The 21,477-nt window shown below is 51.6% G+C and overlaps 1 protein-coding gene across 1 annotated transcript in view; it reads right to left on the bottom strand.

The window, feature by feature from the left end:
• The window catches only part of Cmip (c-Maf inducing protein), a 205,635-nt gene that overhangs the window by 27,256 nt on the left and 156,902 nt on the right, over positions 1–21,477 (bottom strand). The window contains exons 5-9 of the mRNA XM_032887960.1: positions 17,973–18,014; positions 10,995–11,057; positions 6,702–6,782; positions 3,689–3,792; positions 2,121–2,225 (exon numbers count right to left, since the gene is read on the bottom strand). Coding sequence (XP_032743851.1) covers positions 2,121–2,225; positions 3,689–3,792; positions 6,702–6,782; positions 10,995–11,057; positions 17,973–18,014 — 395 coding nt within the window. The remainder of the gene's footprint in view (positions 1–2,120; positions 2,226–3,688; positions 3,793–6,701; positions 6,783–10,994; positions 11,058–17,972; positions 18,015–21,477) is intronic.

The raw sequence follows: 21,477 nt of genomic DNA, 5'->3' as shown, positions 1-21,477 counted from the left end.
TCAAACCTAAAGCTTGACCATTTCCCTAGGCCAGTAGCTAGGAAATCTACCACATCGCTAGGATTATAAATGGCTACCGAGCCTACTCACAAACCCTAGCTTCTGAACTCTGGTCCTCACACTTGTACAGCAGACACTTTACCTGTTGAGCTCAATCTGCTTTCAACACCGGCCCTGGGGAGTCCCTTTGTCCTCAGCTTCTCTCTCTCTAGTCTTAGCTGCACCAATTTCCCTGGGTTCCTGCTCTGTCCATGAGTAGACCCTGGGCAGGTAAGGCAAGTGGACTCCTGAATCCCCAGCCGACAAAGTCTGCACGGAACTGCAGCAGGCTGAGTGGCTCTGAGTGGTTCGGGAAACACGGATGGAAAAATGCTATGATCAACGGTAGCCCCATCACCACTGGGCCATTGCACACACTGCATCCTCTGCTCCTCTTCTGCTTCCCTAAGTCTGGTGGTCTTGTCTTCAATAGCACCTACCTGAAGGGCCCTTCTAGCTTTCTACTGGCAAGAGTTCTTAGCTCTAGTCCGGGGACTCCAAATATCACCGAGACCACACCAGTTAATTCAGAATGGCACTGGGGAGCCCGGGTATTTGTTCCTCTTTTCTTTTTTGTAAGCTGAGTAGACCCTGTATTGTGCTGGCAAAAGTCCAACAGCTACATCTCCAGGACAAAGGCTCTCTGGTCGGTGATGTCACCAGCAACTGCGGGATGGGAGGGGATGTACAGACAGACAGGAGCTGTCTTCCTAGGGGAAGGGGCAGCACAGTCTTTGAGCAGACTCCTGGGATCCAGCCATCTTTCAAAAACAAGGACATGGTTGGTCACTGCATTGAGAGGACTCCTCTCAATGTTAGGACCAGGATGGAGGGGTGGAAGACCAACTCTCCTCTCTCATGCCCTGATACCTTGAAACATGCCTGATCTGTCACAGCCCCATCCTTCTCTGCCTTCTGGTTTTAGTAGCTCCATCCACCAAGGTCAGAGATTTCCAAAGGCTCTAGGGCCTTTTTGTTGTGAGAATACTTCATTCAGTACATGCTGCACCCGACCCCCAGCCCCCGGCTCTACTAGTGCCTAGCGCCACCCCCCCCCCAGGTCTACCGGTGCCTAGACAGCAGGGGCCCCTCAGAGCTGTGTAGCGTTTCAACTCAACAACTGGGCAGCTGCAGCACCATGTCCTGCGTGACCTACAATACTACAGGAAGTAGCTCACAGATCAATGGCACCCGTGTCCTCCGGCATCCCCCAAACAGCCTTAACCAGAACAGATGGGTCTGGATCAAACCTTGGAGGATGGGTAAAGAGATATACAACTGAGTGAGTCACACCTCGTTTCCTGGGTCAGGTGTCTGAGCTGGGTCAGCAGACACCGGCTTCCACCTAAATCCTAGGCCCTGAAGCTTCCCCCTGCTCACAAGCAAACACCCATTCTGGTCCCCTCACTACTTGGGCTTTACCATGTGCACGGCCTGTCTCCTACCTGACAGACTCTGGTGTAGTCAGGGATCTATGAGTCCCCTGAGAACATTTGCTTCAGGAGGGGAGGTGACCACAGGCACAAAACAATCACTTCCTAGCTCTGAAAATATACTCTTCTGCAGCCGGCGTACTAACCCTGTTCACCAAGACCCAAGATCCCAACGGCAAGGCTGGAAAATGCTGTAACATCCCCTCCCCCATGCACACGTAAACACACACACACGTAGACTCTTTCCACGTCCGTCCCCTCCCCCTCAAGTCCTCACTATGTAGCCTTAAACCTGTCACTACCCTCCTGCCTTAGCCTAAAAGGACAGACGGGTGTTCACCCAAACACCCGAGTGCCACACACACTGGCATGCCTGAGCAGCCTTTTGGCTCACTCCCTGAGCGCTACCTGTCCCATAGTGAGCAGCCTTCAGCCTAGGACACACCAGTAGCTAAAGCCTAGGTGCCTCTGCCCTGTGGCTTCTGATGCTGGGCTTCATGCTCTTTTCTCAGCCCTAACCCAGGGCTAGCTCCACACCCCACGGCCATTTGCAGAGAGGGATGACAATCTGTCCTCTTCAGTGACACAATCCCAGGTCAGGGTGGCCCCGTGCTCCCACCCGGACCCACGCAGCACACTAGCACTGACCTGTTGATGAACTCTTCATAGCAGGAATATATGGCAGCCAGGCACACAGCCACGAGGTTGGGCAGGACCCGGGGGTGTGGGCAGTGCCCTGTGGGGCCATGCATGCTGAAAGAGAGGACAGGGAGGTAAGGAGGCTGTGGAGGAGCTGTCGGCCAGAGGTGGAGTTAGGGAGGTGCTCCAGGTGGGAGGCCACCTCTTCTGTCAGCCCTCATGAGGCGGGGGAGAGCCTGTGCCACGTGGCTGGTGACTCAGGTCTGAGCTCCTAGCCAAGATGGGTGACAGCTCAGTGGCCTAGCCAACTGCTTAGACTCTACCCCTAGGCCTTGAGCTGTGTGAAGAGAGACAGACTCTCCTCAGCCAGTGACAGAGGATCAAACCTAGCTGTGACCGTGCAGCTCTAGCCTGGGACAGCGCCATCGGCACAGGTGTTTCTGAAATGACCATTCACGATGGTTTTAGTCTTAAAAGTGTGCTTTGCTAAAAACAATGTCATCTCGGGTCACCTTAGCTGAGCACAGGGCAAGCGGCACTACAGAGCCCTTAGTAGGTGTCACTGTACTGTTTGTTATGGAGGCCTCTGTGCCATGGTTGTTTACCTGTAAAATGGGCTGACCTGTGTGTCTAGGATGACACACGGAACCTCTCTAGGAAACTGCCATTGTGGCTGCTGTCACTGAGACAAGTCTGTCCTGCTCTGACCCCACAGACCAGAGTCAAGGTTAGAAGTGTGCACATGCGTGCACATGTGTGTGGCGGAGAATGGGGGGGGGGTTGACATCAGGCCCTGCTGGACAACTGCCTGAGCACAGTCATGTGCTGTGGGATTGCAGTGGGCACAGGTCACAAATCAAAGTTTTGTAATTGGCTCAGGCTGGATTGAACTTGCGACGTAGCCCAAGATGAGTCTGGACCTCTGGTTCCCCTGCCTCCATTTACCGAGGGCGGGGACCATAGAACTGCATTGGGATGCATGGCTTCCCTTGGACTGGGGGTGGATCCCAGGCTTCAAGCATTCTAGGCAATCTGCCCGCTGCCACATCCCCAGCCCCCAAGCCAGGTTTTCTTTAAACAAAGGAGAAATTGTATACTTCAGCTCACTGGGGTTGTCATAGTCATTGACCCGAATGGGCACTGGAGATCTCATTTCACAGATAAGGAAACTGAGGCACGAGGAGACCATTTGAAGAGGAAACCTCGCAGAATATAGGCCAACGTGAGCAGTCAACACTGCTTCTTGTCCCTGGTCCTTGCTCCACACTAAATACCCACAGCCCCCTGGGGGAGGGGGCCACAGAGACAGGAACACGGTTCAGAAGCTCCCCTCCACCCCGCTAAGGGTTTCTTCCTGTGTTAGCTAGTTATAATAACAGTCTCCCGGGGACATCAAAGGAAGCGGGATCGCAGAGGCACAGTGGCAGACAAGCTCATGGTCACACAACAAGCAAGCAGCTGGGACCATGCCTGGCTCGGAGAGTCTTAGGTAAGACCCGCTCTTCCCTGAGTGTCACAAACCAGGTAGTGTAGGGCAGGGAGAGGAGGGGGTGGCTGGGTGGGTAGGCAAGACACACCTTTGAATGAACTTCTTGACCACCTCCATGCCTGCGTTGAGCTCATTCAGGGCGAGGATGTACTCCTGGGTGAAGAGCCTCAGCCTTGGGCATTTCCCGAAGTCCTGGAGAGAGAGCAAAGGTAGAGCTCAGCAGGCATGGCCAGAAGGAGCTGGTGGAGGGAGACGCCACACACGAACTCACACCTCTAACGTTTCCCATGGTGAGGAGGAGTCCTGGAGCAGGCTGCATGTTCCTATCGCATGAACCTGCCGGCAGGCCGAGCTCATCAAGTCTAGGTCTGTCCTCTGTCAGACCCCTGAGTGGCAGATGTTCTGCTTGGCCTCTGGTCACCCGGGAAACTACAAGCTCTTCTGAGGTAGCCACCTGAACCAATTCCCTGAGCTGGCGTCTAAGGTAGCCAGCCAGCAGTCTGAGAGACGCCAGTGTAGAAGTGTACATAGTGAGAAGGGAAACTCATCTCTTTGGGTTGGGACTAGGTGGCTCTGGGCAAGCATCGCTCTGAGGACCCCGGCCACAGACATCGAGGCGACGCCAGCTTCCTCCTGAGTTGGGATGAGCCCAGACACAGTTCCTCAGGGGCTTCTCTTGGTTTGGCAGACCCCAGACACCCCTTAGTCTCCCGCACGAGTCCAAAAAGTGTGTCTGAAGAGGAGAAGCCACCCTGGAAGGCACAGCAGGAAGCCAGGAACAATGGCACACGCCTATGATCCTAGTTCTGGAGAGGCCGAGGCAGGACATTCGTCAGTCCGTGGCTAGCCTGGATTACACAGCGAGGGCCTACGCTCAAAGGAGAACGCTGGTGGGAACTGGAAGGCGACGTGGGTGTCGGGCGTGGGCGTGCAGGAGGCAGCCAGTGTGTAAGAACACAGCCGGGGAAGGGCAGCGTGGTTGCGTCACTGAAGACGGGGAAGGGAGGAAGCTGAGGTAATGAGGAGCAAGATGGCCACTTAACAAAGGTAGTGTTCCCAGCCTGGGGTACAGCTGCATCCAGAGCTCACAGGTGTCCATTTGTAGCCTCACTTGAGGCTTAATTATGGGCCCCGAGCAAGGACAAAGGGACTCTTCCTGCTCTAGTGGAGTGGCGTTCTCTGAGACAGACATCAATGGGTATAGGCAAACAAAGCCCGACCAGGAGGTACAAGCCAAGTACCCACAGTGGTCCAGGGTCTTTTCCTACCCCTGCCCTGGTCTGGAGAAGTGGGCAACAAGAAAGAGGAAGCACTTTTAAGAAAGGCCCAAATGCTATCCAACTGTGCTTATTCCCACGATCAGCGGGAGATGCAACTCTAAGGGCTGTCAGGTACCGGTCCCCACTGGTCGGCCTGCCACTGGTGTCGTCGCTCAGCGAGAGGAAGACACACTGGTGTTCCAACTCTGAAAAAAATCTATCTGGCCAGCAAGATGTCTCACGGGTGACACTGGAACTCATCCTGCCCCACTCAATGGGACCCCTTGAAAAAAATCAACTTGCAGGCTCAGGGGCAGAGCAGAGCTCTGGATTTGACCCCCCAGCATAGGAGTAGGGGTGGTTTTACTTACTGGGTGTCCCTTAAGGTCGTTTGTTTACACAGGAGAGGGACAGAACGAGAGAGGAGCTTAAGAAATGTGCAGACATACTCTCATGCTCAAGCACGTGTGCACACCGTGGGCCTACACACATGCCGCACTCAGCTAGGAATGAGGTCCTGCAGGATAGGAGGCTCTGGAATACTTCGGCTTGCCTTCCTATCTAGGGAGAGGCCCACTGTGCTCCATTCATAGCTCCTGCTGTTCACCCTGCCTCCTGCCCGTGCTCCCTAATCAACCTGCATGTATGTGGTCAAGATCCTCCCAGAGCTATGCAGTGAGTGCATGCCCAACGTCACCAGACTGTCAAGCAGGCAGGGGCATAGCTCAGTGCTAAGAACACATACAAGGCCCTGGGATTTTGCATTCCTATCCTTGCATGTGCAAAGTGACCTCTCATTTCAGCGGGCCACCTCCCAAGCCATCCTTCCGATGTACTTCTTCTAGCAAGAAAACGTCTCTTCGAATTCTTAACGATGCGCCATGGTATCTGGTTCCGAAAAAAGGTATCCAGTAAATCTCCAGAAACACACCCGTTCTTCTCAGGCGCTGTCTGTGATGGAGACCTGTGGTCAGCCAGCAGGTCTTGCTCCCTGAGTCTCTACTATTTGCCACACTCACAGGAAGTACCTCAGACACTGAACGGCAGGTCCTTAAAGGGGACGATTAAGTTGTGTCTTTAGGTTTTTGAAAACGGACTAACTTCGACTCTGGTTAGATTTCCCCCTACTGTGTGCGCCCCTGGTCACCTTTGCCTTTACACGGGACAGGCTCTCATGTAGAACAAGCTGACCTTTAACTCACTATGCAGTTGACAGTGACCTTGAACTGACTTGCCTGCTCCCATCCACCTTCCCTAGGGTCCATTACCCACTTGGTTTACGTGATGCTGGAGACAGAACTTGGGGTCTCATGCATGCTAAACAGGTATACTATTAACCGAGGAACACCTCCAGACCCCGAAATGTCCTTTGTCTGTGTTAGGGTCCTATTTGGGTAGAGTTGAAGGGTATGTTATTTCCTGAGTCCTGGTTGGACTGAGGTGACAAGCTGGAGGGAGAAAGATCCCCGGGGCAAGGTTCCACAAGTCACCACTCAGATGTTGACATTTACATCCAGCTGAGACCACAACTGCTGAAGGCCTTCTCACCCTGAATCCCGCTCTCACCCCCTACACCACACCCTTCGCTGAGCCCAGGCTATCCCTTCAAGAGTGAAGAGCCCCACTCCACAACCCGGTGAGCGGAGTACTGCCTGCGTCCCATAGTGGGGACCACTCAATGGAAGCCATGATCCCAGTAACAACATCTATCCTGACCTACAAAGGATTTTGCTGTCTGCTTGACGGGAGACAGACAGTCCTGAAGGACAGGCCGCACCAACTCCCAGCTTCTGAAACTGCCCCTGGCCACACCCAGCCACCCACGGCTGTCCAGGTACTCACCATATTATGCTTAAGGATCCTCTGAACCACCGGTGTGAACACCTCGATGACCACCATAGACCGGGGCCGCTCTCTGCAGTGCTGGGGGAGGGGGAGAAGGGTGCAGCCAGTCAGTGTAGGCTGGGGGAGCCCCACCCACGGCCTGCTGCTTCCAGAGGCCACAAGATGATACCAAGCCCACTAAGAAGATGGTTTGCTTTGCTGAATGATGCAGCTCGTTGAGGAAGACCTCATGCTTCAGAGCAGAGTTAGGCTCAGAGCACGAATGCCAAGTGGGGATGTGTTCCAGCCTCCCCAGCGGTCGACTGCTCACAGCACCACAGCACACTTGTTTGCAGGCATTTATTTTCTCATTCCGACATTTCACACTTGGTTGGCCTCTGAGTGTCCCTTCTAGGGGTCTAGACCCAAGGTTAAGGGCTCAAATCACCAACGACAGTAGTATACAGTAGTTTTGCCTTGCGCTCTGTTGGATAGCATTCTGTCCCTCCCCGAGTCTTTGCAAGCACTGAGCTCTGACCCTTCCTAGCAGCCTGGCACTCCCAGAGCTCTGTACTCAGGTTAACCGGCACTGACTGAGATGCAGAGCCCTGAAGTAATAGGTCCTTTTTTATGTAGAGCCTTAGGGTACTTTTACGCAATGTTTTCAGCATGCCCATTCTGACGATTTCCTACTCAGGGTGTCCTGTGAGCACTCAGAAGTTTGGGGTTTTGGAGCATTTTGGATTTCAGACTTCGGTACTACAGATGCTCAACCCATGGCTGAAACCACAAAGGCACGAAGCCTGTGCAGTATGGGGTGTCCTTATGTGGTGGTAACTCTCACAGGGTGTGTGGGAGTGCTCCCTGCAGGGTTCTCACAGCTTCTCGTCCCTTCCTTTTTTGAGACAGGATCTCGCTAAGTAGTTCAGGCTGTCCTGGAAATCAAGGTCCTCCTGCCTCAGTTTCCCCCACCGCTGGGATCACAGATGTGAGCTACCACAGCTGTAATGGGGTCCGTGGAGATGACTCAGAAAAGTGCTTGCTGGGTTCCATCCCTAGAACCCACGTTAAAAACAAACAAACAGGGCGGGAGAGATGGCTCAGCAGTTAAGAGCCCGACTGCTCTTCCAGAGGTCCTGAGTTCAATTCCCAGCAACCACATGGTGGCTCACAACCACCTGTAAAGAGATCCAATGCCCTCTTCTGGTGTGTCTGAAGACAGCGACAGTGTACTTATATATAATAAATGAATAAATCTTTAAAAAAAAACCAAAAAAACAAAAAGACCAAACAGACATGGACTGGAGAGATGGCTCAGTGGTTAAGAGCACTGACTGCTCTTCCAGAGGTCCTGAGTTCAAATCCCAGAAACCACATGGTGGCTCACTACCATCTGTAATGGGATCTGATGCCCTCTCCTGGTGTGTCTGAAGACAGCGACAGTGTACTTATATATATCAATCAATCACAATGAATAAATCTTAAACAAGCCGGGAATGAGTGGAGAGGGTAGCTCCATGGTTACCATGGCTTGCTGTTCTTGCAAAGGGTGGGAATTTCCAAAAAGGTAGTTCACAGCTACCTATAAACTCCAATCCCAGGATATCTGATGCCCTCTTCTGGCCTCTGTGGGAACCCACCTAAATCTAACATGTGACATACATTTTTTTTTTTAAGATTTTATTTATTTTATGTATGTGAGTACACACTGTTGCTGTCTTCAGACACACCAGAAGAGGGCATCAGATCCCATTACAGATGGTTGTAAGCCACCATGTGGTTGCTGGGAATTGAACTCAGGACCTCTGGACCCTTAACCCCTCTTAGTGCTCTTAACCCCTGAGCCATCTCTCCAGCCCCTGTGACATACATTTATAAGTACATAAAACTAAAACCAACATGCTCGTGATCCCAACACTGGGAGACAGAGAGACAGCAGTGGGGCTAATTGGCAAGCCACAGGCCGGTGAAGAAGCCCTGTGTCAAAATATAAAACCTGTCTGAGGAAGGGAAGGCACCCGCGGTTGTCCTCTGAATTCTGCACACATGTGCACACGTGTGCATAGACAGTCACCCACCCACATACATGCACAGATTCCACTGGATGAGCAGACCACAATTAACTGAGGGATACCTCGACTGCCTCAAAATTCTGGCAACTGACAGAATCTGAATCTGCTATGCAAGTCTATGGGTGGATTTAGGTTTCTAACTCAACTGGATGAGTGGTTTTTTGTTTTCTGTTTTTTTAAAGTAAGGTTAAAAAAAATGGACAAGATAGAATCTTTTTTTGGTTTTTGTTTGACCATTTAAGGCCATTTCAGAAAGGTATGTTCTGCCTCCAATCTCAATCCTTCTGTAAGATTCAGCAGGCCTGTCTGATAAGCTGGAGAACATTCTAGATGTAGGGCAGCCTCTGACTTCTCAGCCGTCAAACACAGTTTCAAGCAGTGATGGGGAATCAAATGCAGACACTTAGTGGGGTTTATGCTAGGCACGTATTCTACCACTACACCTTGCTTTGAAATTGAATTAGGCCTTCCACGGAGCAGACAAGCTCTCTTGACCCAGTAACCTTGCCCCACTGACCTGCTTGCACCTATGAGCCCCTTGCCCCAGAAAGATTTCCGCTTGCAACTCTTAATAAGGTCAATGGACCTGAGGAGAAAGAGCCCAGGGCTTTCCTGGGAAACCAGAGCAGCAAAATTTCCTCAAACCTTTGTGTCTGAGATCTGGAAGTCCAGCCGGAAGGGCTGTCTGGAGACTCCCCAGACAGGCTCAGAGGCACCAGGGAGCTGGTGAGGGGGGGCTTTGAAGCAATGAAGCTCCTCTCCCAGGGCTTAGCCACCAGAGCAAAGACAGCCTGAAGCCCCATGGCCCTGGTCGTGTTCTTATCTCTCCATTTAGATCCCAGCAGGGACTGCCCAGGGCCCATTTTCTCCTACTTTGTTTTATGCTAGCAGGGACCCCAGAGAAAGACTTACTTGTGGAGGGGGACTAGTGAGGTTGCTCAGCAAGTAAGGGTGTTTGCCACGAAGCCTGACAACCTGAGTTGGATCCTTAAAACCCACAAGGTTAAAGGAGTACCTGGCTTCTAACAAGTTCTCCTGTGACCTCCATACACTCACCATGGCTTATGTGTGCACAAGCGTACGGAGTAAGTAAATAAATCGTTTAAAAGACTTTAACAAAGGTCAACTTTTCTGGAATAAACACTGCTTAACTATGAAACCGGGGAAAAAGGCTGGGCGGGGCTCCCTTACTTCATCTGCCTGGGAGCTGACACTGAGCTCTGAGGCAGAGGCTCCTCTCCTGTGTGGGACTGCCGTGCGAGTAGTTGCTTGCCTACTTGGACCAAAGGACCCATCGCCTATAACACTTGAAGAAAGGGACTTCTGTGCTGGGTCCTAAACTGCCCCCTGGGTGCCATGGGCTGGCCAATGTGTGAGTCACTGGAAATGTCACCTTATAGGAGAAGCAGAGCCAAACAGAACACAGTCTTGCCCCATTTTCCAATGTCTCCAACAGGCAGCATGAGGTTGTAGAGGGGGGCAGGGACCCACATGGTACCCAGGAGAACCAAGGAAGGAGAGAACACAAAGGAAATTAGTCGGCGGGGCTACGGCATGGCAGTGCCGGGGAGGTGAAAGAAGCAAGCGTGTGTCTTTCTAAGGATATCAAGTTATTAGAGTAAACACACACGTGCGCGCACGCACATTCACAGAGGGGGGGGAGGGGGGGGAGAGAGCGCACGAGCGTGTGTGCAAAGGACAGATTTGTGTGCCAGTCCAGCCCCCAAGCTGCTGAGCTGTGCTTTCTGGGAAGGCCCTGTCCCCTGGTGTGCCTGGGTATGCTGCGGACAAACTCTGCTGGGAGGTTGGCACCAGGTCCCTGGGCATGCTGCCCTGGTCTGTAGCTCCTCCAAGCTGACCTGGCACATGCTGCCAGTTTCCCTTGTCCAGGGAAAAGCCCTGCTTTGCTGGGCCCCTACCCTGGGCCAGTCAGTGCTCAGAGGAGCCTCAGCTAAGAATAACCCAGCTCTGACGTCAGGAATCTAGAAGACTGGCTGCAAGCTGCCTCCCAAGACAGCCAGGAATAGTGCACAGAAAAGCCAGACGCCCGGTTCTTCCTCAGCCTGTCTGGCAGAGGACAGCAACCCCAAGAATGGGCACTTGGACGCCTTTTGCCTGCATCTGGCACCCTGACCAGGTTGCCAGGTAGGCTTGGCCTTCAGCCGGGGCGCTCGGACCCATCTAGTTGGCACACCGTGGTGGCGGTGGCCTCTGGCAGCCCACGGCGGTGATACTGTACCTTGCAGAAGAATTCGCAGAGATCTGGTGGTGGGTGGTTGTTCTCCAGCAGAGGCGCAATTGCCTACAAGAAAACAAACAGCCATCAGTCAGCGGGATCTGGGGTGGGGGTGGGGGGTGGGTGTTGTGGGAGGGAGGGAGGGAGGGGGGGGGAGGTGCAGTCTGCAGAAGAGAGCCACTCTAAAAGATACGAACATCCCTCTACTCTCCTCCGGGTAGAACGCCTTTTCTTTTTTCTCTTTCTTTTTTTTTTTCTTTTCTTTTTTTTCGGAGCTGGGGACCGAACCCAGGGCCTTGCACTTGCTAGGCAAGCACTCTACCACTGAGCTAAATCCCTAAGCCCTAGAACACCTTTTCTAAGGTACAGACCAGAGCTCCAGAATGCGGGAAGGCTCCCAGGCTAGACCCACAGTGAAGACAGCTAACTTTAGGGGCTTCATGACTAGCTGGCATTTATCCATACCGCCCTCAAGCCCACAACTTCTGACTAAGCAGCAGGACATCTTACTGGGTGAACATGATGCTATTTCCAATAAGGGATCTTGGCACCTTCTACGTTTCTAGCTCTGTGGGGAGCGGGGCTCCTGGCAGCAAACTAGGGGCTCAGCATCCAGGCTGGGCAGAACCCTGGATGATTCTGATCTTGCCCTGTCCTAGTAACAAGAGCGCTGGAACAGGTGGCTTTGTCTCAAACATCCTTAAACCGGCCCTGGGGAAAGTGGGGTCCGAAAAGTCTCTGCAGGTGTCGGATGCACAGTCATCAACAAGTGGGGTTCCTTATCCATCAGCTGATTGTGCTTTGTGGGGTGCCAGTCCTGTGTGCCACAGGAGGCCCAGGATAGCTAGAGCCTTGTCTTGTTAAATATAAACAGTAGCCTCCTTGCATGTGACAACCCAATGGCCTCTAAACACACTCCAGGTCATATTAAAGCAGGGTGGGGTACCCCTTCACTCCTTGAGCAACTGCTTGGAAAGTCTCCTTGGGGCTCGCCATGTAACACCAGAGGCTGGTTTTAGGGGGGGGTATCACGGAAAAAACTGTATAAAGGAGATTAAGCCAAGTCCAGGAGTCATCCAGCAGCTCAGGAAGCCAAGACAAGGGAAATGGAATTGGAGGGTCGGCCTGCATTACAGAGTGAGTTCCAGGGCAGTATACTGAGACCTTATTTTCAAATAACACGTTACAAGAGAAAAGTGCTGTCATACAGCAAAGTGATGGGGTGTTTACAAAGTGTGTGTGAGGCCCTGGGTTTAATGCCAAGTCCCAGAGAGGATCATGGGGAAGAGTCCAAAACATGGAGATTGCGGGTGACCAGGTAACTCAAGTGGGCGGTCTTCTGAGATGAAGTCATTTCAACAGAGTGGCCACAGGCGACACCTTCAATTTCAACTGGAACAAAGCTAATGGTTTTTGGAAGATGGTTAAAAAAGATATCACCTTCTCATTCTGGTTCCATTTCTATCGCTGGGCAGTCCCAAGTAACCCAGGTCAGGGGTTCCCAGCCCAGTGCAAGGCAGGTTCCCAGCTCGCACCATCCCACCTGATGAAATGACAACATCTCAACGGTGGTCCTCTAGCAGCCCACATGGCTAGGACTGTGTGACTTGTCCACGGGCAGGGAGACAACTGATCCGCTGAGAACGGAAGTCTGAGTTTGGAGGGGTGGGGAAAGCACCAGCCCACGGTATGCAGCAAAGCCAGCGGCAGAACCTGGCCTCGGAGCCACGTTCGTGACCTCGTGTTTGGGTTACTGTTCATTCTATGCATTACTGGGGACAATGACTACGCTGAAGGAGAGCGAGGGACAGTACAAAAGACAGTGGGTAAGCCTCTGAGTGACCTGAGCAGCCGGGACACCCTTTCCTCCCGCTCCTGGAAGCACACCATGCCCAGTTCTCTACTCCAGAGCCAGGAGACCCAGCACAGCCAGGCAACCCAGCCAACGCCTGGGTTAAACAAAGGAAGGTTTCAGGCCACAGTGGCGGCAACAGGACGGGAGGCCCCTTCCCTAGCTCTTCTCGGGTACCAGTTAAGGGCAGGGTGTGGTCCCCTTGGGTTGGGTCCCTCTAGTTCCTCCCAGGTCTCCTTCCTAATGGATGTGAATTACAGCGTTGTGTAGGGGAGCAGGCTTAGCATTGACAGCAGCTGTCAAGTGCTCCATTCATGTCATCCCTTCACTGACCCTTAGGCCCACAGGGACAGATAGACGGTGGGTCAGGGAAACCTCCAGGCCTCTGCTGGGTCATAAAGTGATGACTGTATTCAAAAAATGCATTGATATAAACGGATAATAATTTTCGTGGAATCTTTCCAGAAGCCGTGCCCTTTGCTTGTCATGTTAGATATGATGGCTCACGGGATATGATTTTCTCACAGCCCATGAGAAAAGAACCAAACTGGCATTTTACAGAGCCTGGAGCACTGAAGCCACCGGACCGGAAAGAACAACAGTTAAAGAAAAATAACAGGCATGTCCAACCTGCAGCCTTTGGATTGCCATGAATGCAGTTCATAAAACCACGAACTTACAAAAGCACGACCAGATCTGGTGAGGTGCCTGGAGAGTTAAGGGATTGCTGTGCAAGCTTGGTGACCTGAGCTTGGTCCCAGGAACCACACGGAAGGGACAACTGAATTGCTTCCATAGGGTTGTCTGTTGCTCTCCACACATACACCACGACACACATGCTCCTTGATCCCATGACCACCCCCCCACACACATGCCGTGCACACACACAATAAGTAAACTTCAAAGCACTGAGGGGTTTGGTAATTATCTTGGTAACCCAGGGCACGGCTCCTGAGCATGAACTCTGCAGATAACCAAGTTGTATCATGATGTCAGAAGACATCTTTATAAAGCAGGTCTTGTGAGAGGGTGAACTGGCCTTAAGGGGTCAAGATATTTCTGTCCTGGGCTGGAGAGATGGCTCAGTGGCTAAAAGCACTGACTGCTCTTCCAGAGGTCCTGAGTTCAAATCCAGCAACCACATGGTGGCTCACAAACACCTATAATGAGATCCGATGCCCTGTGCTGATGTGTCTGAAGACAGTTACAGTGTACATAATAAATAAATTAAAAAAAAAAAGATATTTCTGTCCCCAAGTCCTCTTGGGAGTAAAGGCCAGAGAGGAAGGATGTAACACTCTGACAATGACCAAGGTACCTTCAAAAGGAGAATCCACCCTCTGCAACTGTCGCTATGAGGAAGAAGAGGCATTTGAGCAAGAAATTCACAGAAAGCCCTGGAAGGTTCTCCGGGTTACACTGACAGGCGGAGTGACAGATGTAGAACACGTCCTTGTTACCCTGTTCCCATGAAGAACAAGAAACATGGCAGAAGCTATTGCTGGAGATGAATTATCTCTGAGGATGGCGATGGGCAAAGGCAAGATCACCTTCCCTCCCTTTTTCAATTCTAAGTCTAGACAATCCAGGTGTCACCCATGCTAGCGGGAGGAAATGCTCTGCCGCCAAGCCACATCCCCAGCCCCTCACTAGGGGGACTGTAGGCAGGGGGAATCTCCCGCTGAAGCGATCTTGCAGCCCCCTTGTTATTTCCAGAAAAGGTCTCATTAAGTTGGCTGGGGTTGGACGGAACTCATTCTGTAGCCCCGGCAGGCTCTGAAGTTGTGATCCTCTGGCCTCAGTCCCCTAAGTACCTGTGACGCAGGCTCGGCTCAGAACCTCATCATCAACAACCACCACCACAAAGAGATATCAGCAACGTCAAAGCTAAGTCAGAGCTCTCTTCATGGACTCCTCGCCTATGTATTCAAAAACCCTGGCTCAATATTATTTGGAAGAAAAAAACAACAACAACAAAAACCGGTCTCTGGACAGAAAGCAGAGACTTCTGCTAATGTTCCCGAGGCTCTACCACGGGACGGCTAGCACCTGCTCACACTGCACCGGATACCTACACTCAGATGCACAGAGGCTGAATCAATACATCCTGTTTTCCAGAGACTTAGTAGTGTCTGACACCCTCAGGGGTCCTCAAATCACCCACAGGTCCTGAAAGGGATTTTTTTGGGGCGGGGGGCAGTACTGGGAATTGAACCCAGGACCTTGCACTTGCCAGCTAGGTGTCCCAGATACCCAACATTGTCTTGTATGTGTATGAAGGTGCACCGTGTGAATGCCTGGAGTCAGGGACGGTGGCTAATCGCCATGAGTGCTCCCCAAGAGTAACAGGTACTCTTAGCTGCTGAACCATCGCCCCAGACCAGGGACAACTGTTCTCAATAACGCTAAAATTTCTTCAGGTGGGCTGAAGAAATGGCTGCGCCAGTAAGAGCGCTGGGTGCTCTTGCAGAGGGCTCGGTGCAGTTCCCAACATCAACATGGCCGCTTAACTATCCCTCTTCACAGTTCTAGAGGAGCCAATGGGCTCCTCTGACTTCAAATGGCACTCCCGGCACACAGTATGCAGACATGCGTGCAGGAAAAACACCCCCACACAGAAAATAATAATTAAATTTCTTCTAGTAATTGTCATAGCTGGGTCTAGATTCTGTGAGCTTGAGTCCCCTGTGCTAGCATTAAGTCTGCTCTCTCTACCATCATGGGAAACGGGCCTGTCCTGTGTGTGTGTGTCAGCCCATGTGCCTCTGCTGATACCCAAATGGTACCCACTGACGGTTTCTATGGCTTGGGGGATCTGGCTGGTGGAATGAGAAAAGCTCACTCAAGTTCTGATAGAAAAGTGGGTACACAGAGAAGGGCCCAGCACTGCTACAGGAGACTGACTGTCAATAGGTTAACTAGGAGGACACACTCCAGGCCGGAGGGGGAGGCTCAGCAGATGTGGTTAGGAAGTGATCTCTTAATGATGGTGGTTATGACAGTGAGAGGACGCATGGGGAGAGGGGGAGACCAGGACGGGGAGGGGGTAAGGGAAGGGGTAAGGATGGGTCTTAATGTAGCCACTTTAGCAGGATCCTCAGAACAAACTTCTCCCCAAGGCTTGTGAGAATGCCAGAACTTCTTCTGGACACCTCTAGACCATGGTGTCCAGCAGGACCTGGGGACACAACATTTTCAGACTGGCACTGACCCAGAGGGTCTCACCGCTGCCTTGGGCACACTGGTCCATTCTTTAACCATCTTATCTCAGGTGACGCGCCCCCACCCTTCACGCAACCAGGTCCCGGAAGCGCCCCGCTGTCATTTCCTCTTAGCCCCACCCTCGCCCTGGGCAGAAGAGACCAGCTGCCTCTCCCCTGTGCTCTCCCACCACCCAGAACCACCCCTGCCCTTGACTGATCTGCCGGGGGCCCTGGAATGGACTAAGCAAGTCCTCAATCAATTATCAGGGCTGACCTCTGGTGGGACACGGCCGGGGTTTGGTGAACTCACCACCACGGGCAGTGAAGGCTTGCTTACACAAGCTAACGCACTGACAGGATAACCGGGAGAAGGTCCTGGAAAGTGCTCAGGGACACCCAGGCTGGCTGACCCCATCCAGTCAAGAGCAGTCAAGGCAGCTGGAGTAGGTGCCAGACTGAAGGAGGCTCTACCCACCCCACTGAGCTGTGAAACACCAGCAGCTCACCTCCTGGTGCAAACACAGGGGCCTATCTCAGCTGGATGAGCCCCAGGGGCACTGGAACTGGCCTGTCACTCCCAAAGCCACAGCCCCTCCTCACATCTCCATTTCCGGTTCTATTTCTCAGCTTTCCCGCACCCTCCGTGTGCTTCAGGCTCCAGCACCGCTGAAGCTTCAGCAGCCCACACCGAGTCGCCTTAGCCTCTGTGCCTTTGAATAAATGGTTTGCTCTTCCCCGGATGCCTTCCCTCATCTGGCAAACTCCTATGGATGCGTCAAAGCCCAGCTTAGATGTCACCCGCCCTGGGAAGCTCTCTGGCCCCGTCTCCCAGGTTCTGTCGCTGCACACTGTGTATCTCTGTTTTGCAGTGACTGCCTCTGTCTTCCTACTACGGACGAACTCTTACAAGCAGGGCGGTGTCCACCGTTTGTGGACTCAGGTATGAGCTGGATCTACAATTCGTGTCATCAGTTGCTGCCCTTCTAGTTAAAGTCGAAGTCTACCATTGTCTGGATAGCCGTCTGGGCTCCACAAAAAATGGCGGACTCCCTTTACCAGCAGGGATTCTCCTTCTCTGACCTTGTCTGGGGAGCTCAGAACACCCCCCCCCACACACACACACACACCTCTGCCTGCAGAATGTCATGCAGCCTTAGTTAGATTACAGGCTCAACTTCCTTTCTCCCAATATGAACCCGTTCAGCTCACACCCGGGATTCCTGAAGTGGCCTCCCATGCTAATAAGGCATCTCCGTACCTTAGCTTTTAGCCAGTGACCTTTGCCCACCCTGGATATTCCTAACCCCTTTCCCCCAAACTCTCTAATAACCTTTGATCTACCTGAATAAAGTTGATCCGTCTCCCCAAAGCTGGCCCCTCTGGGTCGTTATTACCGCCGTCTGAAACTCCGTTCATGAACCGTACCCTTCATCCTTGTGGGCCAGTGGCCGACAACCCCAGGGAGAAGAAAGACCCACAACTGGTGCAATCCCATTTCTCTCTTTTCCAGTAAGTGTCTCAGAGCTTAAAGCTGCCCAGGGAAGTATTTTACACCCAAGGTGCTTAGAACACTGCTGAATTCTGAGAAAGACTAGCCTACCGTATGTACCAGAGTGGTATAATCCTGGTTTTATGTAGTGGATTAATTACGGGACATATCTAGGGCAAGAGTAGGTTTACCTGCCCAGTGATGGCCTTGACTTAAGTCAAGGTGGAGACTTGGAAATGAGAGGGCAATCACAGCCCACAACCATCACAGCCACCGCTAGGTAGCTGGGATCTGCAGTGGGGTTGGGGGGAGGTGTGGGGGGAGTCAAGTGACTCAAGGCCTGCGGCTATGGCATACACTGTCCTCTGGGAAGAATCTCAGACTGGGTACCAGGCTGAGGCTTGGGGAAGTAGGCTAGGGGGTGTCAGGCAACTTACCACAATGATGTTCTCGTGCTCCTGAGTGGTCAGGTTTGTGTTCTAAAGAATTGGGTGGAGAAAGAAGGAAAACACGATCAACAAAAATGGGCACTTGATCCTGAGTATCCCCAGCACTGCAGACTGTTTCCGGTGCTTCCAACCCTCACCCCCAACCACATACAGCGATCACTCTCTTCACTCAACATACCAGGGCAACTCTGGGACGGGGCAGGAAAGTAGCTACATCCTAGTTATTGGTTTTTTGTTTTTTTTTTTTAAAGATTTATTATATGTAAGTACACTGTAGTTGTCTTCAGACACACCAGAAGAGGGCATCAGATCTCATTATAGATGGTTGTGAGCTGCCATGTCGTTGCTGGGACTTGAACTCAGGACCTCTGGAAGAGCAGTCAGTGCTCTTAACCACTGAGTCATCTCTCTAGCCCATCCTAGTTATTGTTAACCATCAACTTAACACAGCCCAGACTGGTCTGTGGGCGTGTCTGGAAGGGGCTATCAAGATTCGATTGTTGACTGATGCAGGAGGGCACAGCCCACTATGGGCGGCACCATGCCCTATGTAGTTGGTCTTGAGCTGTATAATAAGAAAGCAAGCAAGGGGGTTGGGGATTTAGCTCAGCGGTAGAGCACTTGCCTAGGAAGTGCAAGGCCCTGGGTTCCGTCCCCAGCTCCGAAAAAAAAGAACCAAAAAAAAAAAAAAAAAAAAAAAAAGAAAAGAAAGCAAGCTGAGCATGAGCCTGAGTGAGCTAGCAAACAGCTTTCCCTCATGGTGTCTGCTTCAAGTTCCTGCCGTGACTTCCCTCAATGACTGACTGTGACTTGTAAGTGGAAATAAACTCTTCCATTTCCTAAGTTACTTTTGGTCAGGGTGTTTTTTTTTTCCCCTCACAACAGAGAGAAATCCAGAACAGAGGGTAAAAGGAAAACTGAGCTCCCCATCCACGTCTCACAGCTCTGAGGCTTGGGGTGACTCATGCCTTGTTAAGACTCAGTCACTACTTTGGCAAATGGGGGTTCTGATAACAGCATCTCATGGGACTGTGGTCTGAGGATTCTGACTTAGTTTTAACAACACTCCTTAGAACCAGAGTGCAGGCTCATAAAACGGAAGAGATCAGACCTTTTGTGAGTTCACACTCGGTGCCGGGTGAACCTTTTATTTTAGATCAATGTTATTTCAGTGGTTCTTCAGAGTAGGCTCCCAAGGTACACCGGTGTACCACGACGCCCCTCAGATGTTCCAGCTAAATGAACATCTGAGCAGTAGACCTCTAAAACAAAACTAGGTTAATAAACTTGTTTGGGTTTTTTTTTTTTCCCCTCCTCCTGGATCTGGAATCTGTTAAACTGACTGTATTATTGCCTTCCTGTGAGTGTGTGAAGAATCATGGGAAATTTCAAAGCACTCGCTGTTCTCTTTTACGCCAGTCTACTATGTCTCTTCTGATGGATCCAGGCTGTCACCGGAGCCTACTTGCATTTTGTAACAGCCACATTTGAAGCTCAGAGCAACTCCTGACTCAATCAGAGTTGGCACGATGCAAGGACCCTTGCCCCTACCATCACAACAGGCTAATGGGGAGTAGGCGCATTTAGCAGTTCTGCACTTGCTGAGGCCAAAGTAAAGGTGCTATGCTGGACTGGTACCATGCTGGACATCTGCCTTTGTACCAGACAGCCGTCCTGGTACAGGAAACGGAGACAAAGGCTCTAAGCACCAAGCAGGGGCCGCCCACCATCTTAAGGGTAAAGTACAAACAGAGTGTGCTTCTTTGACTGTAATACCTTTTTCCTTCTGTGGGGCCTATTTCTAGAGGACTCTTAAAAACGCTAGTCACTTTGAGTCACGGCAGATGAAAGCCGGCTCTGCTCTTCCCTTACGGTGGCAATGAGCTTTTAGAGCTTCAACGAATTTGTTTTCCTCTTGGTATATGGATTCTATTTCGTTTTTTTTTTTAACTTTGAAAACTTTCTCTGCTACATCCGCCCATCCATCCATCCACCCATCCATCCACCCACCCACCCACCCACCCACCCACGCACCCATCCATCTGTCCACCCATCCATCCATCTAGTATGTGAATGCACCCATGTCCAGGCACAATCAGGTGGCGGGCAGAGGAAAATTCATAGGATTTGGTTTTCTCTTTCTGCCCTGTAGATTCTGGGCATTTAAGTTGGGTTATCAGGTTTGGCAACAAAATCCTTTATTCCTCTATGCTGTGTCATCAGCCCCTGCCTCACGATGACACAGGTTTTTTTGTTTGTTTGTTTGTTTTGTTTTTTTGTGGGGTAGTTTTTTTGGACTACCTGCTGCCTGACTGAGTTACTCGGAGCTGATGGCAGCACAGCCACTAACCCGATGCACAGGGAAACAGTTGGAGTGGGGATCTGAACCTCTGCCTGGCCTAGGTCCAAAGCTTTCATTTCTGCACGGAGCCATAGCATGCAACCCTGGGGCAGTTCCCTATGCTGGGCTGTGTGGGGACCCATACAAGTCCCTGTTGTGAACAGCCTGTTTGCTGGACAGGGAAACTTCTCCCCTACATAGGATTTTGCTGGTTTGGTGTTTTTAAAAGGTGTATTTATTTTATGTATTAGTGTTCTGTATGCATGTCCGTGTAGGTGCACGCTTTGTACCCGTATGGTCGTGAGCCGCTGCTTAGGGGCTGGGAACTGAACCTGGGTTCCCTGCAAGAGCAGCAAGTGCTCTTAACCACAGAGGCATCCTGAGCCATCATCTCTCTTTTAATTTTTCTTTTTCAGACACGGTTTCAGGTACCCCAGACTGGCTTGCAACTCGCTACGTCACTCACAGTAATTCTGAATTCTTTTTTTTTTTTTAAAGATCTATTTATTATATATAAGTACACCATAGCTGTCTTCAGAAGAGGGCATCGGATCTCATTCCAGATGGTTGTGAGCCACCATGTGGTTGCTGGGATTTGAACTCAGGACCTCTGGAAGAACAGTCAGTGCTCTTAACCACTGAGCCAACTCTCCAGCCCTAATTCTGAATTCTTGATCTTTGGCCTCTCCACCTCTCAAGTGCTGGGACTACAGGCGTGCCCTACCTCAGTCATCTGTCTCCCTAATCTAGCGTCACAGAATGTGAGCCCAGCTAACGACAGGCGAACCTGGGGGCGGTCCCTGTATGTGGCCGGCTATGTAGCTCGGTGTCTTAACAAAGCTACCAACTCCTTATGATAGCTAATCTTCACTAGCAACTTGGTAGGTTCTACAATCACCATGGAAACACAAACCTGGACTTCTCTCTGTAAGAGATTTTCTGAATTTGGGTTAATTGAGGTGGGAGGGCCCACTCTACACGGGCAGAACCATCTCTGGGATGGGTAAGAGGGCCTACCTACCACAGGTCAATATTGGATATGTTCGACCTTCCGGGAGACAGCCCTTTGCGCTGGAACTGAAGGGCTGGGTAATGTCACATCCAAATACAAGAGTCAGGCGGCCCTGGAGTAAAAGTTCTAGGCCAGGATGG

This window comes from Rattus rattus, chromosome 17, assembly GCF_011064425.1.
Source record: "Rattus rattus isolate New Zealand chromosome 17, Rrattus_CSIRO_v1, whole genome shotgun sequence".
Classification (NCBI taxonomy): domain Eukaryota; kingdom Metazoa; phylum Chordata; class Mammalia; order Rodentia; family Muridae; genus Rattus; species Rattus rattus.
This window is presented reverse-complemented; position numbering and strand designations above follow the sequence as displayed.